General features: G+C 44.3%; 1 protein-coding gene across 1 annotated transcript in view; it reads right to left on the bottom strand.

Annotated features, from left to right (window-relative positions):
* Window positions 1–9,850, bottom strand: part of MED13 (mediator complex subunit 13) — a 115,013-nt gene extending 105,163 nt beyond the window's left edge. Inside the window, exons 1-2 of the mRNA XM_062216061.1 lie at window positions 9,691–9,850; window positions 7,284–7,518 (exon numbers count right to left, since the gene is read on the bottom strand). Coding sequence (XP_062072045.1) covers window positions 7,284–7,518; window positions 9,691–9,756 — 301 coding nt within the window. The 5' untranslated portion in view covers window positions 9,757–9,850. The remainder of the gene's footprint in view (window positions 1–7,283; window positions 7,519–9,690) is intronic.
* Window positions 9,851–25,397: the final 15,547 nt, after the last annotated feature.

The raw sequence follows: 25,397 nt of genomic DNA, 5'->3' as shown, positions 1-25,397 counted from the left end.
AAAAAAGGGAGTCTTATCCTGTGTAATTCTGATAAACATATCAAAATGCAACATACACTAATGAATAATGAATAGCTTAAATATTAGCATGGAAGTATCATTTATTTCCTGAGAGAATAAACAGAAATGCTTCAAACATCTGTATCACTGTCTTGAACAATAACTTCCCATTCACAACTCATTCATTCAACAAATATTACTGAGAGCACCATTTTCCTACAGCAAAAACCTGAAAACTTTGATTTAAAAATAGCTTGAAGCTGGCATACACTTTCGACAGCAACACCCCATATCGAAACATAGCTTCAGGTCTTAGCTGCTCCACTTCTAAACCAGTTTCCTGGTAATGTGCCTGAGAAGGCAATGGACAATGGCCCAGGCACTCAAATGGGAGACCAGTATGGAGTTCAGGTCTCCTGGCTTCAGACTGGACTAGTCCCGGCTGTTGTAGCCATCTGGAGAGTAAACCAGCAGATGGAAGGTTTCTCTCTCTTTCTCTCTCTCTCTCCTCTGTCAGTCTGTCCAATGAATGAATGAACAAATAAACCTTTTGAAAGAACAGCTTGACTTTTATTTGAAACTTGTAAGACAAAATTTAATGCTCAAAAAGGACAGTAAACAGAATACAGCAAATGAACACCTAGAAAACTAACCAATACTAAGAATTTAGCCACAAGTAAATTTTACAACAGAAGATATAAATGAATTAACTCTTAGTAGACTACTACATAGACATAAAGTGTTTTAACTCAGCTGGAACTAGATTCCTATGCTTGGCTGCTGGTTATTTATCTGTTGATCCTGTTAAAAGCTGTCATTTAAAGTTGAAGACCACCATAACTAATATGCTTCAATAAAATCATCAAAAATTAAATTCAGAACATTAGCCCATTTACTTTGAGCAGTATTCAATTAGGATAAAATTCTGATATAAAGTATTAGGACATGCTTCTTTTTTTTTTTTTTTTTTTTTTGACAGGCAGAGTGGATAGTGAGAGAGAGAGACAGAGAGAAAGGTCTTCCTTTTTGCCGTTGGTTCACCCTCCAATGGCCGCTGCGGCCAGCGCATCGAGCTGATCCGAAGGAAGGAGCCAGGCGCTTCTCCTGGTCTCCAATGCGGGTGCAGGGCCCAAGACTTGGGCCATCCTCCACTGCCTTCCCGGGCCATAGCAGAGAGCTGGCCTAGAAGAGGGGCAACTGGGATAGAATCCGGTGCCCCTACCGGGACTAGAACCCGGTGTGCCAGCGCCGCAAGGCGCAGGATTAGCCTGTTAAGCCACGGCGCTGGCCAGGACATGTTTCTAAAATTCAGTATACTGATCTTAGGAGCCAAGAAAAAGAAAAATATTTTTAGCTCTGATTGAGTCTGTGCTTTTAGTTCTCAAGGTATCAGTTTTCTCAGTCTCGTCACAGTCTAACTTACTATGATTTTTTAAGACATCAAAATTAGGAAAGAGAGTAGTTTCTGTTTTTATTTTTATTTTAAAGAACAGAATAAAAGCCAATGCTGACAGAAAAAAAAATTCCAAAAAGGCTAATACACAGAATAAAAATACACAGAAAACTCTTCTTCAAGGACACACTAATGAAAATGAAGCAATCTTACATGAAAGCAAACTAACAGTTTGCTTAAAAGAATCAATTAGTCTTATGATACAGACTTTTAAGGAAATATCTATATATTTATCTGAGAAGCAGAAAGATAATAGAGACACAGAGGGAAATCTCTCATCTACTGGCTCACTCACCAAATGCCCTCAATGGCAGGGACTGGATCAGGCCAAAGTCAGGAACCAGGAACTCAATCCATGCTCCCCACATGGGTGGCAAAGGCTCAAGTCCTTGAGCCACCACCGTTGCTCCCAGTGTGCACTTGAGCTGTAAGCGAGAGTTGGGAGCAGAGCCAGGACCCAAACCAGGCACTGATCGAGGATGCAAGTATTTTAGCCACTTAGCCAATGCCTGCCCCATTACAGGGACTTTTGACCAGTGGATGTATTATGGGATGTATTATGGGATTGAGCTAACATTTTCCCACCACCAATTCTGCATCTATCATCCACTTTCACACAACCACTAAACAGTTCACTACAAAACTGCAAGAGGGAAAAAAAATGCTATAACCAGAAAGGAGTTTTGTTCCCTAATCCTTTTTCTATCAAAATATAATATCACAGCCAGCACCCCACATTGGAGTGCCTGTATTCAACACCCAGCATTCTGGCTCCATCTTCATGCTAATGCAGACCTTAGGAGGCAGCAGGGATGGCTCAAATACCTGGGTACCTGCCAACCAAATAAAATACCCAGACTGATTTCCTAGTTCCTGACTTTGACCTAGCCAAGTACCAGCCATTTTGGGCATTGGAATGAACCAGTAGATGGGAACTCTTTCTGACTATCCAACTTAAAAAAAAAATTACTATCAATATAGAATCAATTACTCATTCTCCTGACAGAAAAGAGCAAAAAGTAAAAAGCATGTATGTTTGGTTTTGAGACCCAACAGATTTTTTTTGAACTAATATCTTTCTGGAAGATTACAATTAGGCTAATACTAGGCTACACAAATTCTGACACAAAAATCATCAAGCCTTTTTGTAAATTACTTTGCTAAGCCATATTTACTACTGATACAAGATGAATAAGTGAAAGTTTAAAGTATGCACTAAATCAGATTTGATTTACTACTATAACTGATCTTTATCAATTAACAATAAGATGAGTTTCTATTCTATTTAAACACATCAATACATCTGAAAGGAAGGTGATCCAAACATGTGTTAAGTGATAGCAGAGAGAAAGAGGCTGAAATGTAAAATGTACTATGAAACTTGACCAGCCTTTTCAGAACTGTTAAAATCATTATTTTCCATTTACAAACTGTCACAGTCTACAACATCCTAAGGAGACATGATAACTAAATGTATTATGGGATCCCAAGACAAAAAATGACATTAAGTAAAAATAAAGGACATCCAAATAAAGTACATATATACTTCAGTGAGTAATGAAGGGTCAATGCTCATTCATTAGTAGAGTAAAAGATATCATTCTAATATAAGATGTTGACAATATAGGAAACTCATTAAGTTATACAGGAACTGCTCACACTAACTTTGTAACTTTTATGTGAATCTAGCACTATCCTCGTTTATTAGTTAATTTTAAAAATACATAATGTGGAATGGCGCTGTGGCGTACCAGGTAAAGCCATCGCCTGCAGTGCCAGCATCCCATATGGGCGCTGGTTTGAGTCCCAGCTGCTTCACTTCCGATCCAGCTCTTTGCTATGGTCTGAGAAAGCAGTAGAAAATGGCCCGGGTCCTTGGGCCCCTGTACCCACATGGGAGACCTGGAGGAAGCTCCTGGCTCCTGGCTTGGGATCAGCACAGCTCCAGCCTTTGCAGCCATCTGGGGAGTGAAGCAGCAGATGGAAAAGCTCTTTCTCTCTCTCTCTCTCTGCCTCTCTGCATTTCAAATACATAAACAAATGTATTAAAAATATATATACTATTGGGGGGGGGGCAGCAGGTGCTGTGGTAAAGCAGGTAAAGCTACTGATTCCAAAGCAAGCATCCTAAATGTGTTTCAGTTCAAGTCCCAGCTGCTCCATTTCTGATCCAGCTGCTTGCTGGGTACCTGGGAAAGCAGTGGAAGATCACCCAAGTACTGGAGAGACCCAGAGGAGGCTCCTGGCTCTTGGCTCCAGACTAGCCCAGCTCTGGCCATTGCAACCATCTGGGGGGAGAGCCAGTGAATGGAATATCTTTGTCTCTCCCTCTCTGTAACTCTTTCTGATAAGTGAATAAATCTTAACAACAAAAAACACACTATGGATGAGGCTGGCATTGTGGCACAGTGGACTGAGCCATCACTTGCAATGTCAACATCCTATTATGGGTGCTGGTTCGAATCTTAACTGCTCCATTTCTAATTCAGCTCTCTGCTGATACATGTGGGAAAGCAGCAGAAAAAGGCCCAATTACCTAGGCCCCTGCACCCATATGGGAGACCCACATGAAGCTCCTGGCTTCAGCTTGGACCAGCACAGGCCTTTGCAGCCATTTGAAAAGTGAATTGGCAGACTGAAGATCTCTCTCTCTCTCTCTCTGCCTCCAACACTCCCTTTCTCTCTAACTCTTTCAAACACAAGTAAATCTTAAAAAAAAAAAAAAAATGCATTATGGATGACAAGAAGGTAAGGGGACTAAGTAAAGGCAATTTTGTAGTCTTGTTATTGAATATCTGAGTTAAATAACAACATTCCAATCTTTGCAAAAAGGAATACTTTACCTCTTCACCCACCAGAAAAATTAGGGCAATATTATCACCATAATCACACACATTTCAGTTACAAGATGTGGTAGGTACCAAACCAAACAGAAGAACACTGCCTGTGAAGAGCAGGCTCCGGCTAAATTAGCCAGCTTTTCAGTTACCACCTGGGTCCTTCCGGTTCCCCTTTCCTCCAGTGCTACACCTCCACTTGGAACTCAGGACTGCCTCCTGCAGCTGATGCCACCCCTACTGTCCAGCTGCTCTCTCCTCAGGGGAGATTAAAAGAAGGGAATAGAGTGCCACAGATGGGAAGAAATGAAAAAGGTTAGCCAGAGAGACAGAGGCAGACTAATTACCCCAAAAGGGAGGCAGACGGTGTCCCTGGAGCAAAGGAAAGGGCAAGACAAATATAGTCCATCTGAAAAGACCTTATTATTCTTTAAGATATGTCTGATTTAAGTAATAACACACTAAAGTAAATAATAGGTTTTCTTAAAGAAAAAAGCTAAAACATTATATAAATACCACTGACTATGCATTATGCAAACTGTAACAACATACAACAGGCTTTGGAATATGATCTCAAACTATTTCTAATTATACTTTGGTTTACTAGTTCAGTCACTTCCACTTCAATAAATTTTAAAAAATGATTTTCCATTCAATAGCATTAAGCAAAATCTGACAACAATTAAAACCTAATCTCCCCAAATTACTTCAATCACAGTCAAGATTAATAGCTACTTTAAAGTACAGGTACTAATACTTTTGAAAATTATGCTAAAAATCAAAGGTAACTAGAGAAGAAATTCTTAAAACTGTGACCCAGTTTCAGTAGAGAAAACAGAACTGACTGATAACATGAAATCTAAATGAAAAGCCATACCCACATACTACAGTGTTCTAACAATATACATCAAAACAGCTCTCCTCTAACTCTAATAGGCTCTTCCCTTTCAAAATATTAGTCCTAATATGGTAAAACTAAATACTATAAATCTGTTAAAATGATCTTTCATTCTTCAAAATGTTATTTCATGGAATCTTAAGGGGGGAAAAAGTGCTAAGATTCTCTGTAAACTTTAAGACAATCGAAACTGCCAAGGACAGTATTGCAGTTTTATCAACAATCATGTTTTATCAAAAAGTACAGTTTATCTAGTTTTATCCACAACACTGTTATATAACTACATGTTATATACATTAAAATTATCTAATTATAGTTATATAGTCTTATCAACAATATAAGTCCCCAAACATTTCAGTAAGGTGGTTTTCTTATGATCATATAAAGATTAAAATTACTTAGCTATACCCAAACCAATGAAAGAGAAACCAAGTTGACATGTTTAGTTTTTGGTATAACAATTAGAAAGCATCACCTTCTGAAACCACACAGGCATTTTTACATCCTGACATATGTGCATACATTATATATACACACAGAAATATAAACACAATTCACAAATTTAGAACTTTACTACGTATTTAGAACTAAAGACTAGATTCTCTAAGCAAGCATGTTGGGAAAAGTGGCAAGCTTTATCAAGAAGAATTGCAACCACTCTCAAATGTAATTAACACAGCAGAGGGTGTAGTATGTGCATTAGAAAGTAAAAGCAATTATTAAATATAAGACATGAATTCCTACATAAATATTGGTCTCAAGTACTACACATGTATCTAGATCATATTTCCTTCAAAAATAAAACAGATCCTATTTCAGATGGCTCTATTTAGTGAATATTAACAGAAACTTTAAAAAACTCTTTAAAAAATCAGAAATTTATACTTCAAGGATCATTATCATACTAATTTGAAGTCTTTGGCACTTTGTAGCACACAACTAATCATATGCATTTCTATCATCAAAAATTCAGTTAACACTGACTCTCACAATAAACCCAAGCTTCAGTAATCACATGAAGAGCTAGCTATCCTGACTCTAAAGTAGCTTTTAGTCCTAAAACAAAGTAAGAAAGTAATATTTATTTGCTCACAATAAAGGTATTTCTGTGTAACTTTTTCAATTATGATCCTATGTCCTATAAAAATTAAAACAAGTTGGCGCTTGTCTCACATTAATAGTCTTTAATGGAACAGTATCTAAGACTCACTTTAAAAAATAACAAAATGAACACATGCCTTCAAGTGTTAATAAAGTAATAATCACAAACAGCAATAACAAAATAACTCTAAGCCTCTAAAGAAACACAACAAAAAGTTACATTTCTAGATACTCCTACAGTCGTCAGTACATTCGGGCAAAAAAAAGATCAGTGACAGAACTGACTCAAAGGCTGAATTACACTTCGCTTCAAAAGTATTAGTATGGCTCTGGTATGAACTTTATGCTCCCCAATTCCAATTTTCTGAGGTTAATGTATTCCTTGGGATCTAACCACCTGTGAGAAATTAAGAAGGAAGCTGTGTGACAGAAGGACAGTTATCCTCAGTGTAAAAAACCCATCATATTATGATAACTCTTGAATACAGAAATGTTCTACATCTCTGAATGACCTCTGGCTTTTAAAAAGTTTTTATTTGCATGGCTGTATTTAAATTAACACATTTTCTTCTACTCTTCTCCCATCTTTCTCCTTGGGGTTGGGTAGAAAAACACAAGAGAAACTGAAGCATGTGCCATTCAGTACTATCATTCCAAATTCTCACAGACCATTGCCTGTTGTGAAAATATATGAAACTGCACTGAAAGCTGCATCTGTCTGTACCTTCTCTTTTGTAAATGACCTCACCTGTAAATTCACCAAATAAATATTACATTAAAAAAAAAAATCATAACACATATTGATGATTTATGTAAAGTAAAATAATCACAGTTAAATAAAACAGGATGATCTTTCATCTGGTTTCATACCGAACAGTGTCACACACACATACACACACATAAATACACACACCTTAATTTGTAATACAAATGGTATTTTTGGAAAAGCTATGCAACACTGCTGTATCACCAGTAAGAAGTAAGTTTCTTTCACCTGATAAATCATGGTGAATAAGGTCAGCAAAATTGGGATCTTCACCCCACCAAAAAATCCACAGTTCTCTTCTTCCAGGTCTTTGATCTCGCCGCCAAACACCAAGTACATCTGCCTTAAGGCAGCGGCTAAAACTGCTCAAAATGGGGTCTTCTTCTGTCACCGGAAACAGAATAGGGGCAGAAGTTGGGCCTTGCCAAACGTATCGTTTCCATTTAATTCCTGTCAAGTCAGCCTGGAGGAAAGAAAGCATGATTTATTATTGTGTATTCACTGAAAGTCTCAAGCATTCATTATGAAGTACCTTATTTCATTAAGACATTAGAATTTTTCAATGTACACCTAACATACTGAAAGCAGGTTAAGATTAAAAAAAAAAAAACTTTTTAATTCTGATAGTAAAACAACCAAGAATCTAAGGGGAAAAAAAAAAAAAAACTTAAAAAATTGACACCAAGATGTCGCTGCATAGCAACTTAATGAATGTGTCCCAAGAAGAAATAAAAGAACTTAATGATGCTAAATATAAACTGTACTTTAATATTGCACACTGAGTATATATTTCTTCTGTCGTAAGTTATATTCTAACTGGTGACATTTGATCCCTGATATCAAGCTTTTAGCTGAAAATTAATTCTTAAGACCCATCACTACATATTTATTGTAATCATCTAGCAAAAAAAAGACACCAGTACAATTCTTGGAAGAAAAAAAAAATCCATGTTAACTCTTCACACACACCCCTCTGGAAAAGTCAAATAATTATCACAAAGAACTGTCAGGCTTGTGCCAGGCTATCTTCAAAGAATCTGATCCTAAAAGTTCCAAAAACAGACTGAGTTGGGAGAGGACAGAAATGTAAAACCCGATGTTTGCCTTACTGTATCTGAAGAGATGCTGATCAACATATTTTAGAAGAGGGAAGTGCATTAAAGACCTCAACTGAACATCATGAAAAAAAATGTGACAAAAGGAATTCAATACTTCTTAAAGATGCAAAGCATAAGGTGCCAAAAAATGAAACTGCTGAAACATGACTGGCTGGCAGTTAACACTTGCCAGCTACTTGTGCTCCGCCCACTTAAAAATCACTTACCTATCATATACTCTTTTTTTAAAGATTTATTTATTTATTTGAAAGGCAGAGCTACAGAAAGGCAGAGGCAGAGAGAGAGAGAGGTCTTCCATCCTCTGGTTCACTTCCCAGATGGCCGCAATGGCCAGAGCTAGGCTGATTCCAAGCCAGGAGCCAGGAGCCTCTTCCGGGTCTCCCACGTGGGTGCAGGGGCCCAAGGACTTGGGTCATCTTCCGCTGCCTTCCCAGGCCACAGTAGAGAGCTGGATCAGAAGTGCAGCAGCCGGGACTCCAACAGGGCCCATATGGGATGCCGGCACAGCAGGCGGTGGCTTTACCCACTACGCCACAGCGCCGACCCCCTATCATATATTCTTATTATTTCACATAGTACAGGGGAAAATGAGAAAGTCACCCAAACTTCGAGTCACTGATGGAGCTCAGCTACTGTCCAACTCAGCGCGCTATTATTACTTCCAGCAGTTGGTACTTTTCTAAGTCTTCACCGCTGGGTGTTAGCAGACCTGGGCCAATCGACACAACTGTCATCTCGACACCCAGATTGCCCAGACTTTTTAATAAAACAAGGAGCAGGCTGCTCCAAACAGTCTTAAACAGCAAGCAAAGCAGACAAATATAGAAGCATTTAGTGCAAAAACCACAGCACCTCCTCCATCAGACCTTCCACTCTCAAGAAAAACATAATGTTCTAATAAAAGCAAGATGGCTAGAAATTGTCAAAATGGCAAACTGTTTTCAAAGTTCAGAAAGAAGACATATGAAACAGCATCTACTAGTTTTTTTACACAAAGATCTGAAGTCAGCCAAGGAAGAAAAGTAACCCTGAGTTAGTTTGACTCAGGCAAACGAAATGAAAAACGAAGAAAAGAGCCTTTCTCTGCTTCGCGTCTAGGGTCCTGTATACCAGGGGAAACCAAACGAGCAGGGGAAGGCCGAAAGGCAGAGGGGAAGCAGCAGCACTCCCGGAAAGTCTGAAGAGGGGACACAGAGTCACTAGGGAGAAAAGCAACAGTTAAGCAAGAAACACAGAGGGAAATGTTCGCGTCCGACCAGCTAAGGTGCCCAAGTTGAAGACAAGACTTGCGTGGAAAAAGAGAGAGAGAGAGAGAGAGACGGAGTCCGAAACAGGACAAGGGAGAAGAGCCCACACTCCCAGGACGGAGCCCGGGACAGCCGGGGAGCGGACGCCGGCTCCGGCGCCGGCTGCGGAGCTCCGCAGGGCACCGGCTCCGGCGGGGCCTAGCCCGGGCACTCGGGCGTCGGGAGCCGACCCGGCCCCCTCCCCCCGCCGCCCGCGGCCCCGGCACTCACCAGGCAGAAGAGGTTACAGTGACAATCTTCCAGGCTGGCCCCGTTCTGCACGGAGGAGGAACTCATCGTCCCTCACAGCAGCCGCCGCCGGCGCCACAACCCACCATCCGCCATTACCGCCGCCTCCGACCAGAGAGAGAAACACAGACACCGGGGAGGGCGGGGGGGTGGTGGTTGGGGGGGCGGTGGAAGAGGAGGCCGCCGGGCCGCCCGCCCTCCCCACCCACCCCCCCTGCCGCCGCCGCCCGGCCGGCACCCAGCCGCCCGGGGCCGAGGGCCGGAGGCGGGAGGGCCGCGCCGCGCTCGCCCGGCGGGCCGGACTGCGGAGCCCGCGGACGCTCGTCCCTCTCCGGGGGAGCGGGGGGGGGGGGGGGGGGACAGAGGCGATGTGTGCTCCTTCCACAAGAAAAACAATAAATTACACAATAAATAATCAAAATCGAGTCCCGAGACGGCAGAGCCCAAGCTCCGGAGGGTTCTCCCCGGCGCGGAGGAGCCCCGAGAGGGGCGGGAAGGGCGAGAGCCGGGAGAGGAGCCCAGGCCCCCGGCCCGGCAGCGGCGATGTCCTTAAAGCCCAGAGTCTCCTCAGCGGCGGAGGTGGTGGCGGTGTCTCCGGGCTCAGACCATTCTCTGGCTGTGTCTTCGTGTCGTCCCTGGGCCCCGCCGGCCTAACGTCTGCTCTCCTGCGGCCTCACCGCCTGGACGCCGTAGTCTCCCCCATTTTGTGGGCCCAGCGGGCGGTGTTTTTCCCCCTTTAATCCGAATTCACGGGTTTTCCCTTCGCTTTAATGGCGGCCACAGGGACCAGCTCGCCCTCTCTGCTCGCCCATTGGCCGCCTGGAGGTCACGTGGGCCGGGCTCCGTGGGGAGGGGGAGAGAGAAGGGAGTGAGGGAGGGCCGGGAAGCTTTCGGCTGAGGCGGTGAGCCCAGGGGACTGGGCAGCCGGCGGGTGGCTACTAAACTAGCGCCATCTGCTGGGTGCCCTGGCCAGTGTAAGGTGACCCGGGGCCCACGCACTCTCTTTGCCCTGGCGGGGGAACTCTTCACAAGTCTCTCAGAATGACGTGGAAATCAGTGTGGATTCTTTGGAAGAGGAAGAGTTGCCCAAAATTCCAAGGCATTCTCATTTATTCCACGAGGCTGCCCGGGCACAGCGCAAACCCCCGGACTTGGGAGTCAGGGGACAAGGATTCAGCGGCTAAAAATTGTGAGAGGAAGAGAGAGAGACATGAACGAAACAATGCAGCCGTGTGCCGGAGAGCCTGCGGGAGTCCCTTAGCCTCCTGTCTCGGTCTCCTCATCCGTAAGAGGGGGAGAGACTGCCCCTTGGCACAGAGGCTTGTTGGGACGAGTTAGCACAAATGAAGCACCCAGCCCCGCGCCGGGCGCAGACCCGCGGGCTAAGAGTTATCCGTGACCTGGCACGGGTACCGCGAGGAGCCAGGGAGCCAGGCACCTGCTCGTCCCCTGCGGGAGAACCTCCACTCTGTTTGCTTACTGCTGTCGCTCTCAAGCGCCGGAAAAAAGTTCCTAGCACACACTAGGTGCTTGGCATCTGTAAATTCACAAATGCATGAGTGGTGACAAGGACCAGAGAAAATGTTAGCTCCCTTCCCTATAAAACACTTACTTCTTGGCTGGATTACACCTCAAAGCAAGCGTTCAAAACATTTTCCTTGAGAGGGCTACACCAAAGGAAGAAGAAAAAGGGGCTCCCCCGTTTGGCTCAGGATTAAGCCTGCTACATCCTACATCTGGGTGCTTATATCAAGTCCCCACTTCCGATTCCAGCTTCCTGCTAATGTGCACCCAGGGAGGCAGCTGTGATGTACAGTACAGGGTCCACACTGTACCACACATGGGGCAGATGGAAGATCTCTGTCTCTGTGTCACTCTGCCTTTCAAATAAAACTTTTAGAAGAAGAATGAAGGAAAAGATGATTGAGAAGTTAGAAGCCTCAGTGAGTTAGAACATCGTAATTTCCTCTGTAAAATCAGTGGTGGACACTTACAGTCACTTCTTCAGTCACGGAAGGAGAAGCGTTCTTCAGCCATTCATGTCTTCTTCTGTGGTCAGGTAAGAGTCCATAGCTTGAAGCCGAAACCACGTACAAAAAATTCTGCCACTTATAGTTGACCTTAAGTCAAATGAATGTATCTTACTCTCAGTTGCTGTAAAATGAGGATAATAAAAGTACTTTTCTTCTGAAGTGTCTAGTGAGTGAAACAATATAGGTATAGTGCTTGCCACAGTGCTTACTTAATGTTAACCATTAATATAATCTTTAAAAGCCATTATTGAGCACCTGCTGGCTCAGTTGAGCATGTTCCTGGTCTGTGGTAGGCCTGGGATACAAACATGAACAAGATACCTGCCTGTCCCTCAAGATTCCTGAAGAGAGGCAATAAAGGAAAGATTTCTTACAGAAAAGATAAAATACAGTGAGGGCAATTGCTTGAGCACAGTACGTATCAGCTAGGGCACAATGGGAGCACTAGAGGAGGAGCATCAAAGCCCAAGAAGGCGTCATAAAGTAGGTAGCATCTGAAATCAGATTTGAAGGATAAAATGAATTCTTATAAAGCCCTTTGAAGCAGTTAAATTTCATTAAACCCAATTCAGATCCAAAGGCCACATATCAAAGTCAATTATACAACCAGGACTAATTCAATCCAGGAGCTCAAATCAACTAAGGTCAGCATCCTTTATAAGTGACTGCCAGCACGAGGAGACAGCAATCCGCAGACCCAATGGCGGAAGCGCTCCTCTGCTGGTCTCTTTCCCCGAGAAAGTCCTCTGCCTTCTTCAGCCTGAAAGATCCTCCCCCACCTAGCATCTACAACGCATCCATCCTCCAGAGAAGTCTTGCGCTCCCTTGGTCCCGCTCCCTAAGGTGAGCACCTTCTCCAGGACTCCAGCGACAGATGGAATCTGCCTGCAACCTACAGATGTCTGACCCTTCATGTGCATGCCAGACTCCCCAAAACAGCAGGAGAGACAGGAGACAAGAAAGGAGGAAGACAGGAGGAGGACGGTGGGAGAAGGAGGAGGGAGAGGGGGAGGAAGACAAGGAGAGGAGAAAAGAAGGTGGGAATTGAGGAGAGAGGAAGTGGATGCGAGACACTGAGAGAAAAATAAAGAAGCCAAGTGGGAGAGAGGACCAACTCCCCACACCAAGAGTGAGCGGAATGCAGACATCATGGGAAGGAGCTGAAGAGAAGACAGCAGTATCAGGCCACACAGACCATGTGAGTAAGCACTTGGATTCTGTAAAGCGGAATTCTATGCACTTCCAAAGAGTAAGGGGAATATAGACTTAGGCGACGGTGATGTAGGTTCACCAGTTGCAACAAATGCACCACCCTAGTAAAGAACGTGGCTGAGGGTAGAGGCTGTGCATATGTGAGGGCAGAGGTTAAAAGGGATATAAAAATAATGAATAAAAGGAAATAATTTAAAACTATACACACATATTCAAGACTTTGGAATAGGAGCCCACGTTGTGGTGCAGTGGGTTAAGCTATGACCTGCAACGCTGGCATCTCATCTCACTGGTTGCTAGCTGGTTCAGCTGTGGCCATTGTGGCCCTTTGGGGAATGAACCAGGGGATGGAAGACCTCTCTCTCTCTCTCTGTAACTCTGCCTTTCAAATAAATAAAATTGAAAATCTTTTTTAAAAAGCTTGGATAGAGGAATATGTAGAAATGAAGTTTTCAAGTGTATGTTACTCCAAATCCCCATAACATCACAACGATTAACCATCTTTTAATATTTTGAAGTATTTCCTTCCAAATTTTTCTCTGTAGCTCATACACAAGGAATATGCATGGATTCAAAAATTCTTTGCATTCCATTTTTCCACAAATATTTTTTAAAGTTCATGTACAGTGTGCAGTGCTTTTTTTTTAAAAAAGATTTATTTATTTATTTGAAAGGCAGAATTACAGAGCAAGAGGGAGAGACAGAGCAACCACAAGGTCAAGAGCAGAGCTGTTCAGTAGACATATAATTAGCCAAATAAGTTATTTGAAATATTTTGGTAGCCACAATAAAAAATTAAAAAGAAATAGATGCAATTAATATTTTAGAATTATTTAGCACACTAAATCAGAAATATCATTTCACGTGAAGTCAGTGTAAAAATTGAGATAGTTTGCATTCCTTTTTTTTCAACCAGACCTTCAAAATCTATGTATATTTTACTGACAGCATATTTCAATTTGAACTACCCACATTCAAGCACCCAATAGCCATGTGTGGCTCATGGCTACTGAGTTGGATAGTACAAGTTTGGAGTCAAAAGCTAAAGCTAAGGACCAATTAAGCTATAGAATGAGTGGTCTCGAGCCTAGGGGCAGTATTGATTTTCTTAAGGTCATGTTAATGGTTTAATGTTGCACTTAATTCAATAGATAGAAAGGCTAAGAAGTTACAAACCACATTATTTAGTGAATGTGCAGACACCACTTCACTGAATATAGAAATAAGCAGCTCTAAACAAAGTAATTAGCAAGTTGAAACTGTTAAGGAAACATTTTAATTCTATGCATCAAATACTCTGAATTGTCTCAAAAGTTGCTCTGACTTGCCAGAATCCACTTTAACCTCAAGTTTTCTTTCAAATATTTCATTTCAATGTGAGATTTAAATTCCCTCTAATTTCCTTACTTTGAAATTAGGTTGGTAAACCTTCCTAAGCTAATCAGAAATTCCCCTCCCACTGCCTTTTTTCTACTTGAGCCGTTTGACCTCCCTCGATCTCTTTTCCTCAAACGTGATGAAGAGATTAAGTAATTGCTACGATTTAACACCTGATATGTGACACTGTACGAGACAGGCGCAGTGTTCAGTATCTTTGCTGCAAGCTCCTGAGGTAAGTACTGCATTACTCCAATTTTCTAGATTGAGATAATGAGGCTTAAAGAGCCACTTGCTCAAGTCCAAAGAGGTCTGTAAAGTTTGCTGAGGAAGCCTAATATATCATGAGGGGCTCCAGAGAAACTTCCTGCCGGGACAGTTGAAACTAAATCTTGAAGGATGGGCTTGGGTTCAGCCAGGAAAAGGCTGAGGGGGCGGGGAGGGGAGGGGCAGGGGAGAGGCCCAGGAGGAAGGCCAGGGCCGGGGCGGGGGGACTGGACGGCTTGGTATCGATGGAGAAAGATCTGGCTGGAGCAGCAAGCCCAGGGCCAAATCATGAAAAGTTTGGATTTTATCCAGAGGAGAATGAGTAACCATTGAAAGACTGCAAGCATCAGAGTGACGAGCTAAGATTTGTTTTTAGAAACAAGATGCCAGGAGAGGACTTTGGGGCATTGTGGTAACCCAGGCAGGAAGTGAAGAGGCCTGAACTAACTGAGGAGAGCTTGTCTGAGAATGTCCTTTCTGTTTCACGTTTTATTCCCTCTGCCAAGGCATCAGTGAGGGATGTGGTGAAGTAGAGAGGAACTTTTCGCAAAGGGCTGAGCGTTCCTTTCTTACTGAGCAGATGGTTTTTTCTGAGGGTGGCCAAAGCTGAGAGAGGAGACAAGTACAGTCCTTTGAACCTGCTCCTCCTGCTAGCATGTTCCAGGCAGGACTTTGGTCTCACAGGATAATTATTCCTGCCCCAAAACAAACTGGTTTGCAATTTTATTGCTTTCTTTCTCCAGAAAAAGTTCAAAGGAGTTCAAAAGATGGTGACTGGCCAAGAAGTAAGGGATATTATTTTAGAAGCTCTTGATTTCACTAAGTTTATAAAGGATTTAATAGTAACATAAAGATGCCCGAGTTTTGCACTACTTACGCCAACGGTTTTGGTCTTCATTCACTCCCTTAATAGATATCAATATTCACATGTGCAAGGGTCCAGGCCGGGTGCTAAGAAGATGGGACCACATGTAACAGTGCATCAAAAGTAGACTTGACCTGCCAGATGCTTATTGATTCTCAGAACATAAGACAGGAATTAACTGACGCAAAGTTGTATTTAGGGGCTGGCATTGTGGTGCAGAGGGTTTAGCTGCTGCCTGTGTCACCCGCATACCATATGAGCACCAGTACAAGTCCTGGCTGCTCCACTTCCCATCCAACTCCCTGGTAATGCACATGGGAGGGGCTGGTGCTGTGGCACAGCGGGTTAACACCCTGGCCTGAAGTGCCATATGGGTACCAGTTCGAGACCCGGCTGCTCCACCTCCTATCCAGCTCTCCACTAAGACCTGGGAAAGCAGTAGAATATGGCCCAAGTCCTTGGGCCCCTGAACCCATGTGGGAGACAGGGAAGAAGTTCCTGGCTTCCGATTGGCACAGCTCTGGCCATTGTGGCCAACTGAGGAGTGAACCATTGGATGGAACACCTCTCTCTCTCTCTCTTTCACTCTCTCTGTGTAACTCTGACTTTCAAATAAATAAATACATCTTTAAAAAAAAATGCACATGGGAAGGCAGCTGAGGATGACCCAAGTGCTTGGACCCCTGCCACTTACATGCAAAACCCAGATGGAGTTCCAGGCTCCAGGTTTCAGCCTGGTCCGTCCTGGCTGTTGTGGCCATTTGGGGAGTGAACCAAAACATGAAAGATCTCTGTCTCTGTCTTTCCCTTTCTCCTTCTATGACTCTGCCTTATTTTTCTTTTTTAGGTTTGTTTATTTATTTGAAAGGCAGAAATACAGAGAAGGGAGAGAGAGAGAGATCTTCCATCCTCTGGTTTGCTCCCCAAATGGCTGCAACGGCCTGGGTGGGCCAGGCCAAAGGCAGGAGCCAGAGGCTTCATCTAGGTCTCCCACATGGATGCAGGGGCCCAAGCAGTTGGGCCACCCTCCACTGCTTTCCCAAGCACATTAGCAGGGAGCTGAATCAGAAATGGGGTGGCCAGGACCCAAACTATATGGGATGCTGGTGCTGCAGGCAGAGGCTTAACCTTCTATGCCACAGCGCTAGCCCTGACTCTGCCTTTGAATCAAATGCTATCACAGTCAAAGAGGGGACTACCCACAGGTAATGAGGAAGAAAAGGTTAGTGAAGGCCGGCGCCGCGGCTCACTAGGCTAATCCTCCGCCTAGCGGCGCCGGCACACCGGGTTCTAGTCCCGGTCGGGGCACCGATCCTGTCCCGGTTGCCCCTCTTCCAGGCCAGCTCTCTGCTGTGGCCAGGGAGTGCAGTGGAGGATGGCCCAAGTCCTTGGGCCCTGCACCCCATGGGAGACCAGGAGAAGCACCTGGCTCCTGCCATTGGATCAGTGCTGTGCGCCGGCCACAGCGCGCTACCGCGGCGGCCATTGGAGGGTGAACCAACGGCAAAAGGAAGACCTTTCTCTCTGTCTCTCTCTCACTGTCCACTCTGCCTGTCAAAAACAAAACCAAAAAAAAAAAAAAAAAGAAAAAAGAAAGAAAGAAAAGGTTAGTGAAGAAGAACTTTGCATTTAAAGTAGATACTAGTTGATAACAACATCTGGACTTGCAGAAATTTTAGAAAGAACACTTTAAGTCAGTGTTTCACAAACCGGAGTTTCAGAACAAGTTTCTAAACAATGCTGTTGGGAATTCCACGTGAAAAGAGTGCTGGGGGCAGGCATTGGGGCAGCAGTTAGGCTGCCATATCAGAAGTTCAGGGTTCAAGTTCCACCTCCACTTTCCAATCCAGCTTCCCTCTAACGCACCCCTAGGAGACAGCAAATAATGGCTCAAGTACCTGGGTCCCTGCCACCCACATGAGATACCTGGATGGAGTTCCAATTAGCCCAGCTCTGGCTACTGTAGACATTCGGGGAGTGAATCAGCAACAGAAGATCTCTCTCTTTCTCACTCTCTCTCTCTCACTCTGCCCCTCAAACAAATGAAAAATAAATACCCTTTAAAAAAGATAGTTCTTGACTGTGCTGGTAACTGACTTATTCTCAGATTCATGTCTTTCCCTCTGCTTTGTTCTGTTTTACAAGAGGTGGTTCCTTGCAAATGACATCCTTGCAAATGACATTTACCAATTTCCGTGTAGCTTGGTTTGGCCAGCGGAAGCGGGGTACAGACAAGAGGCCACAAGAAGCGCCTGTCCTCCACTCGGTGTCTCACACACTGTCCCAGCATTGGCTCATGACTGCACCTCTGTGTCTTCATTTGCACATGGACAGCCCCTCTTCACAAGCCCCATAGCTGCTGGCTCCTAGGCTCTGGTGTGCTGGTTATTTATTGCTGCGTAATAAATTACCTAGAAACTTAACAGCTTAAAACAACCATTTTATTATCTCACACTGTTCCTGAGATGTAGTAATCTGAGAGTGACTTGGCCAGGTGGCTCTGGCTCAGGGTGTCTCATGAGGTTACAGTCAAGATGTTGGCTGGAGTTGCAGTCATCTCAGGGCTAAAGCAGGGCTGAAGAATTCACTTCCAAGCTCACTTACTTGGTTATTGCCAGGACACAGTTCCTAGCTGGCTGTTGGCCAGAGGCTTCAGTTTTCTGCCAGCTGGGCTTCTCCTTAGAGCTGCATACAACATGGCAGCTTCCTTCTCCAACAGGGCGGTATCCAAGATACATATATATGGAGAGAGAGAGAGAGAGAGAGAGAGAGAGAGAAAGGGAGAGACGTAATTTCTTAGTAAGGTATTACCAGAATACTATACCGGGCCGGCGCCGTGGCTCAACAGGATAATCCTCCGCCTAGCGGCGACGGCACACCGAGTTCTAGTCCCGGTCGGGGCGCCGGATCCTGTCCCGGTTGCCCCTCTTCCAGGCCAGCTCTCTGCTATGGCCCGGGAGGGCAGTGGAGGATGGCCCAAGTTCTTGGGCTCTGCACCTGCATGGGAGACCAAGAGAAGCACCTGGCTCCTGGCTTCGGATCAGCGCAATGCACCAGCTGCAGTGTGCCAGCCGCAGTGGCCGTTGGAGGGTGAACCAACGGCAAAAGGAAGACCTTTCTCTCTCTCTCTCTCTCACTGTCCACTCTGCCTGTCAAAAAAAAAAAAAAAAAAAAAGAATACTATACCATCACTTTTGCCAGATGCTATTGGCCATGTAGACCAACAGTAATACAATGTGTAAGGGGGTTACATAAAGGTGTGCATAAGAGGAGGCAAGGATAACAGAGGGTGATTTCAGAGGCCAGCGCCACAGGCCACCTTCTGATCCCCAGTGATTCATGTCCCTCCCACATGCAAAATTTACCCACTTCCTCCTACAGTCACCAAAATTCTCAGGTCATTGCAACATCAGCTTGAAGTCTGGAATCGCATGATCTAAATCAACTCTCGTACAGCTGAGACCCCTTGGATCTGTACCCTAGGGTTCCTTGAGTGCAGTTCCTCTACACCTTTACAATGAAAAAAGACAACATATCTGCTCCTGCATAAACTCAACACAATGATGAGACAGGCATAGCAGGGTCCCGACTTTGGATATTCCTGTTCAGAAGGGGGGAAATGGCAGGCACGAAGGAGTCCCCGTTCTAGTCTAATTCTGAAATGCAGCTAAGCAAATGTTTAAAGTGCCTTAAGTCTCAAGCCCTGAGAATAATTCTCCCTAGCTCCGGGTTCCATGTTCTGGGCTCTTGGTTCTGTTCTCTGAATCATCCTCCCTTTCTCATGAAAGACAGTCCGTGTGGGGTCAGTGTTGTAGTGCAGTGGGTTAAACCGCTGCCTGTAACACTGCAGACATCCTGTATGGAGTGCGGTTTTGAATTCTGCCTGTTCTACTTCTGGTCCAGCTCCTTGCTATGGCCTGGGAAAGCAACAGAAGATGGCCCAAGCACCTGCGTCCAAATGGGAGACCTGGAAGAAGCTCCTGTTTCTTGGCTTTGTTCTGACCAGCCCTGGCTGTTGCACCATTTGAGGAGTGAACCAATGGATGGAAGTTCTCTCTTTCTCTCTCTTTCTCTCTCTATCAATATCACTGTTGCTCTGCCTTTCAAATACATAAATGAATCTTAAAAAAAAAAAAAAAAAAGCAGCAGCAGCCCATGTTTGTAACCAAGGCGTTTTCTCAGCCTATTTCTTGCCGTCATAAGGGTCCAAGAACCTTTTTTCATTTTGTCCTAGCCCTATTCCTTTCGTTCCAAAGTGGCAATCTTTCTGTATTTATCCTCCTCCTCCTCCTCCTTCTTTTTAAAGATTTATTTATTTATTTGAGAGGTAGAGCTACAGAAAGAGAGAGAGGTCTTCCATCTTCTGGTTCACTCCCCAGATGGCCGCAATGCCTGGAGCAGGGTCAATCCGAAGCCAGGAGCCAGGAGCTTCTTCCGGGTCTCCCAAGTGAGTGCAGGGGCCCAAAGACTCTACCTTTCTTTTTCTTTTTCTTTTTCTTTCTTTCTTTCTTTTTTTTTTTTTTTTTGGACTCTGCCTTTCATCTCACCATCTTCTACTGCTTTCCCAGGTCACAGCAAAGAGCTGGATCAGAAGAGGAGGAGCCAGGACACAAACTGGCACCCATACAGGATGCCAGCGTACAGGCAGAGGCTTAGCTCAATACACTGGCCACAGCACTGGCCCCATATACTTCTTTTAAAAACTTTGTGGGTTCTCTGTGACTCTTCCTGGGGTTCACTTCATTGGATGAAAGCCACACCCATAAATATTTGTCAGGTAAGCTCTTCTGTGCCTCAAGCTTCGGGGAAGAGGACTGGGGGATAATGACTGTGAGCTTCCTAGATGTTTTACCGTTTTGTTGGGAGACGTGAGATGCGTTCAAACATCTTTAGAGGATCTTTTGTCTGACTGAACAGCAATCTGAGCCATAACCTTAAGTCTTTCTGAGATTTAAAAGATGTATTTATTTATTTGAGAGGCAGAAAGAGACGGTTATTTCATTCTCAAATGCTCACAACAGCCAGGGTTTGGCCAGGCTGAAACCAGGAGCCAGGAACTCCATTCAGGTTTCCTACTTGGGTGGTAGGGACCCAAGTACTTGAACCATCATCCACTGCTTCCCAGGATACACATTAGCGGGAAGCTGAATTGAAGGCAAAGGAGACAGGACTCAAACCAGACACTCCAATATGAGTTAAATGCCCACACCTAACTTCTCAAAACTTTTCATGTGTTAATGTGTATTGTAAATCTCCCAGAGGAATCTATAAAGATTTATTTATTTATTTTTATTTGAAAGGCAGAATTACAGAGAGAGAAAGGGATACACACACACACAAACACACACACACAGAATCTTCCATCTGCTGGTTCACTCCCCCAAATGGTTGCAATGACCTGGGCTGGGCCAAGCCAAAGTCAGCAGCCAGGAGTTTCTTCCAAGTCTCCCATGTGGGTCCAGGAGCCCAAGCACTTGGGCCATCTTCCTCTGCTTTCCCAGGCATATTAGCAGGACACTGGATTGCAAGTGGAGCAGCTGGAACTCCAACTGGTGCCCATTATGGGATGCCAGCACAAAGGTAGCAGTTTAATGTGCTATGCCACAGTGCTGACCCTTAAAATTAAAAAACAAAACAAAAACAAAACAAAACTATGTCATTTCCCTCAGAGTGCAGGCTTCATAACAGCAGACAGCGGCTTTACCACCTGCTACACTGCAAACACTGGCCCCCCAGAGAATCTCTAACACGCAGCGTTTCCCACACGCTTTTGATCACAGACCCTGTTTTGGTTTTGTTTTTACATACACCTAATAGCTAAGATGCAAAAGGCATGAGTGTGAAAGCCATAGTTTAGTTCGACTGGAACAATGAATCCATGAAGGAAAGTAGTAGAGAACATGGTGAAAAACAGTGAAGGCTGAACCAAGGTGTTTGCCCCGATCCTGCAGGCATTGAGGAGCCACAGAGACTGCCTCGTGCTAGGTGAAAAGTTCGAGTTTTTGAACTAAACTGTTTAATCAGAATAAACTTTATTTTTTATATGCAGGGTTATACAGAACAATTAACAAAATAGAGAAAAAGAGAATTACATTTGAAACCTTTCTCTTCATCCTGCCTTTGCCCAAGTTCAACAGCGGTGAAGAACCTGGGTCTGAGTTTCAAGGGCCCCATATTGTTTGTGTTTTCATTGTGGTTGAATAAGTTGAAAAAAAAAAAATGGAGAGACCTAAAATGTAACCGTGTGTGGAGGGGGTTAAAAGATAGAGGAGAGGCCAGCACTGTGGCCCAGCAGGTTGAGCCGCAGCCTGAGACACTGGCATCCCACTATGAGTGCTTATGACCCAGCTCCCTGCTAATGCACCTCGGAAAGCAGAAAATGATCCAAGTATGTGGGCCTCTGCCACTCATGTGGAAGACACAGGTGGAGTTCTGGGCTCCTAGCTGTGGCCTGACCCAACCCCAGCTACTGTGACCATTTGGGGAGTGAACCAGTGGCTGGAGGACTCTGTCTCTCTCTCTCTCTGTCTCTCCTTCTCTCTGTTACTCTACTTTCAAATAAGTAAATCTTTTTTAAGAAAGATGGAGGAATTCTTTTGGAAAGAACTGAGGATAAGAAAGGAAGATGGAAGTAAATCTGAGGGAAATAATGATATAGTAATTGGGAAAAGAAGAAACATTCTTTCTGAAAGGCAATGCGTAAATGGTAGCGTGGATGGATGTTATCTATTACTGCAGAACAAATTACCCCAAGGCTCACACAATAAGCATTCATTGTTCCTCATAGATTCTGGAGCTGGACAGTTCCAGTTCGGAGTTTCTCGTGTGACTGGGAGTGCGGCCATCTGAAGGCTTGAGCTTGGACAGATCTGCTTCCAAGGGCACACACTCACACGGAAGACAAGTTGGGGCTGGCTCTCAGTGGGAGGCCTCGTTTTCTTTCCACGTCTGTCTGTCTTCAGGCATCTTTGCATCCATGGCAGCCGGCTCTCCCCAGAGCCAAGGATCCGAGGGGCCAAAGCAGAAGTTACGTTGGCCTGTATTATCTAGTTTCAGAAGTTCTGCACCGTCCCTTCTCCAGTCACCTACTTGTCACACAGATCATTCTAAGTTACCATGGAGGCTGACCACCACATCATGTCTGCCACCTTCCTAGGCTTCTTTATTAGTACTGCTTTCTTCAACAAAGCAAAATAAATACAAGGGAACTGCGAAAAGGCTGTGGAAAAGGAGATTGAAAATAAGCTCAGAGGTGGGCATTTAGCCTCACAGTGACGATGCTGGTTAAGGCGTCTATGTTCTATATGGGAGTGCCTGGCTTTGGTTCCCAGTGCCAGCTCTTCACTCTAGCCTCATGCTAATCCAGATCCTGGGAAGCAGCAGTGATGGCTCCAGTGATTGGCCACCCACATGGGAGACCTGGATTGAGTATAAGGTTCTGGCTTTGGCCCAACCCTGGTCATTGTGGATACTTGGGGGAGTAAACTAGTAGATGGGAGCTCTTTCTATTTGTCTCTCTCTCTCTTTCTGTCTCTCAAATAAACAGGAAATAAGTGGTTTCTTTTTTAAAGATTTATGTATTTATTTGAAAGGCAGAGATGCAGATAGAGAAGAGAGAGAAATCTTCAACTGCTGGTTCACTCCCCAGATGGTTGCAACAGCTGGAGCTGGGCCAGGCTGAAACCAGGAGCCCCATAGTTTTTTCATAATTTGCATTTTTTATGAACTTTTTGAAGGCCCTCATGTGTGTGAATTTCCATTTTTTTGCACCAAAATTAATTTATCTTTTAATTCCATTTTCCACACATTTTTGAAGCTCACTAATACATCTTGAGCAGTCAAACCAAGTATATCATACTGAAAATATTCTATTATCGGGTGAGGTTTTAAATCATTTCAGTGCAATTTTCAGCTGGTCTTCTGGATTTTTATCTGTTAAAAAAATTTATGGGCTTTCCTATTGCAAAAATCAAGCAAGTCAGAAAACTCACAAGAACAAAGATTGAGCCAAAGTTGAAAATACAACATTAGTGAAGAAAAACAGCAATATGATCAGTTTTTCATACTTTTCCTTGCCATCAACAAATTCATGGCTTTTTTTATGAGACAAGTAAGAGTAATATCCAACATGCTTAATTTTAGAAAGCACAAAAACCATATACATATTCAACAACTTTTTTTTTTTTAAAGTCCAAGATGCCTTCATTCAAAACCTTTATCCTTCAATGTGGAATAAGTTACTAGAAATATATGACCAGAATTAGCAAAATGACTTCTCTTCCACCACAGGAACAACCTCCATCTGTCTATAGTTCTCCCTGAGACTGCTGAGTGGGGCTCCTTGTTAGGCTTGTTCCAGGATCTTGTCTCCACACCAGGAAGAACTCAAGGAAGAGACATAGATAAAGGTGATCAGGAAAGCAAGATTTACTTAAAGAGACAGTATACGCTCCAGGAGTAAGCGCAGGCAAGCACAAGAGAGAACAAGTAAAATCAACAAGGTTCAGGGCTATAACTGGAGGTGTGGGCAGGGCTTAATTGAATATTAAAATAGGTTGAAGTTTGGGGCAGTGCTTCAGCACTGCCCATTGCTGTGCCTTTGTTTTTGAACATCTCAGAAATGTCATGGCATCACATGCATGATGGGAGTGGGAGTGTGGGTCTGGGTATTAATTTTATTATATTTACATTATAATGACCTAAAGTTCATCACAGGGACACGGTCCACAGCAGCCATATTGGATATTTCCAGCTGGTGTTGGTTCTAAGTTTGCAACATAGCAGAACTTGTGGTTTCTGCTACTCCAAAGAGGGAGGGTTTGGGGTGGTGCATAGAAGAGGGTTTGGGCAGTGCGCAAAGGGGGAGATTGGTCATGTACAGACTACAGCTAGTACGTAGAAAGGGGCTCTGGAAGTTCAAACCAGACTGTCGCATGGGTGGCCAGAGCTGTCACACAGTGGGCTCTGTGGAGCTGCAGCAGACCAGGGTCCTCAGACCTCAGCTCCTGTCTGCTAGCTACCACTCAGCCTACCTCAAGACTACCCCAAAGGTAAACCAGTACACTTTCCTTCAACGATTTGCCCAACAAAGGCAGAATGCTATATAAATCTTGAGCTCTGGAATTATAGAAAGATTTGTATGCTGACTCTGCTAACGGTGTGACCTTGTGCAGGTTACCTAACTTCTCTAAACTTCCGTATATAATCTGTAAAATTAAAGGAAGAACGTCAGACTGTTGTGATGGTTAAGTGATTCAATGCAAATATAGTGCTTAAGGCAATACCTGGCACAGTAAGAACTCAATGAATGACAGGTGTTTCCTTTCCATTATTTATTTAATTTAGTTGAAAGGCAGAGAGATTGAGACAAAAGGAAATTTCCTTCTGCAGATTTACTCCCCCAGTGCCAGCAAAAGCCAGGGTTAGGTTAAGACAAAGCCAGGAGCTGCTAACTGTTTGGGTTAACCTGAGCCATCACCACTGCCTCCCACTGTACATTATTAGCAGGGCAGATCAATATAGGATGTGGGTGTCCCAGGCTGTGTCTTAACTAGTGCACAAAAACCTGCCGCGGCCGGCGCCGCGGCTCACTAGGCTAATCCTCCGCCTTGCGGCGCCGGCACACCGGGTTCTAGTCCCGGTCGGGGCACCGATCCTGTCCCGGTTGCCCCTCTTCCAGGCCAGCTCTCTGCTGTGGCCAGGGAGTGCAGTGGAGGATGGCCCAAGTCCTTGGGCCCTGCACCCTATGGGAGACCAGGAGAAGCACCTGGCTCCTGCCATCGGATCGGCGCAGTGCGCCGGCCGCAGCGCACCTACCGCGGCGGCCATTGGAGGGTGAACCAACGGCAAAAAGGAAGACCTTTCTCTCTGTCTCTCTCTCACTGTCCACTCTGCCTGTCAAAAATAAATAAATTAAAAAAAAAAAAAAACCTGCC

This window comes from Lepus europaeus, chromosome 18, assembly GCF_033115175.1.
Source record: "Lepus europaeus isolate LE1 chromosome 18, mLepTim1.pri, whole genome shotgun sequence".
In the NCBI taxonomy this organism is placed as follows: Eukaryota; Metazoa; Chordata; class Mammalia; order Lagomorpha; family Leporidae; genus Lepus; species Lepus europaeus.
Note: the sequence above shows the minus strand (reverse complement) of the source record. Positions and strands in the feature narration are given on the sequence as shown.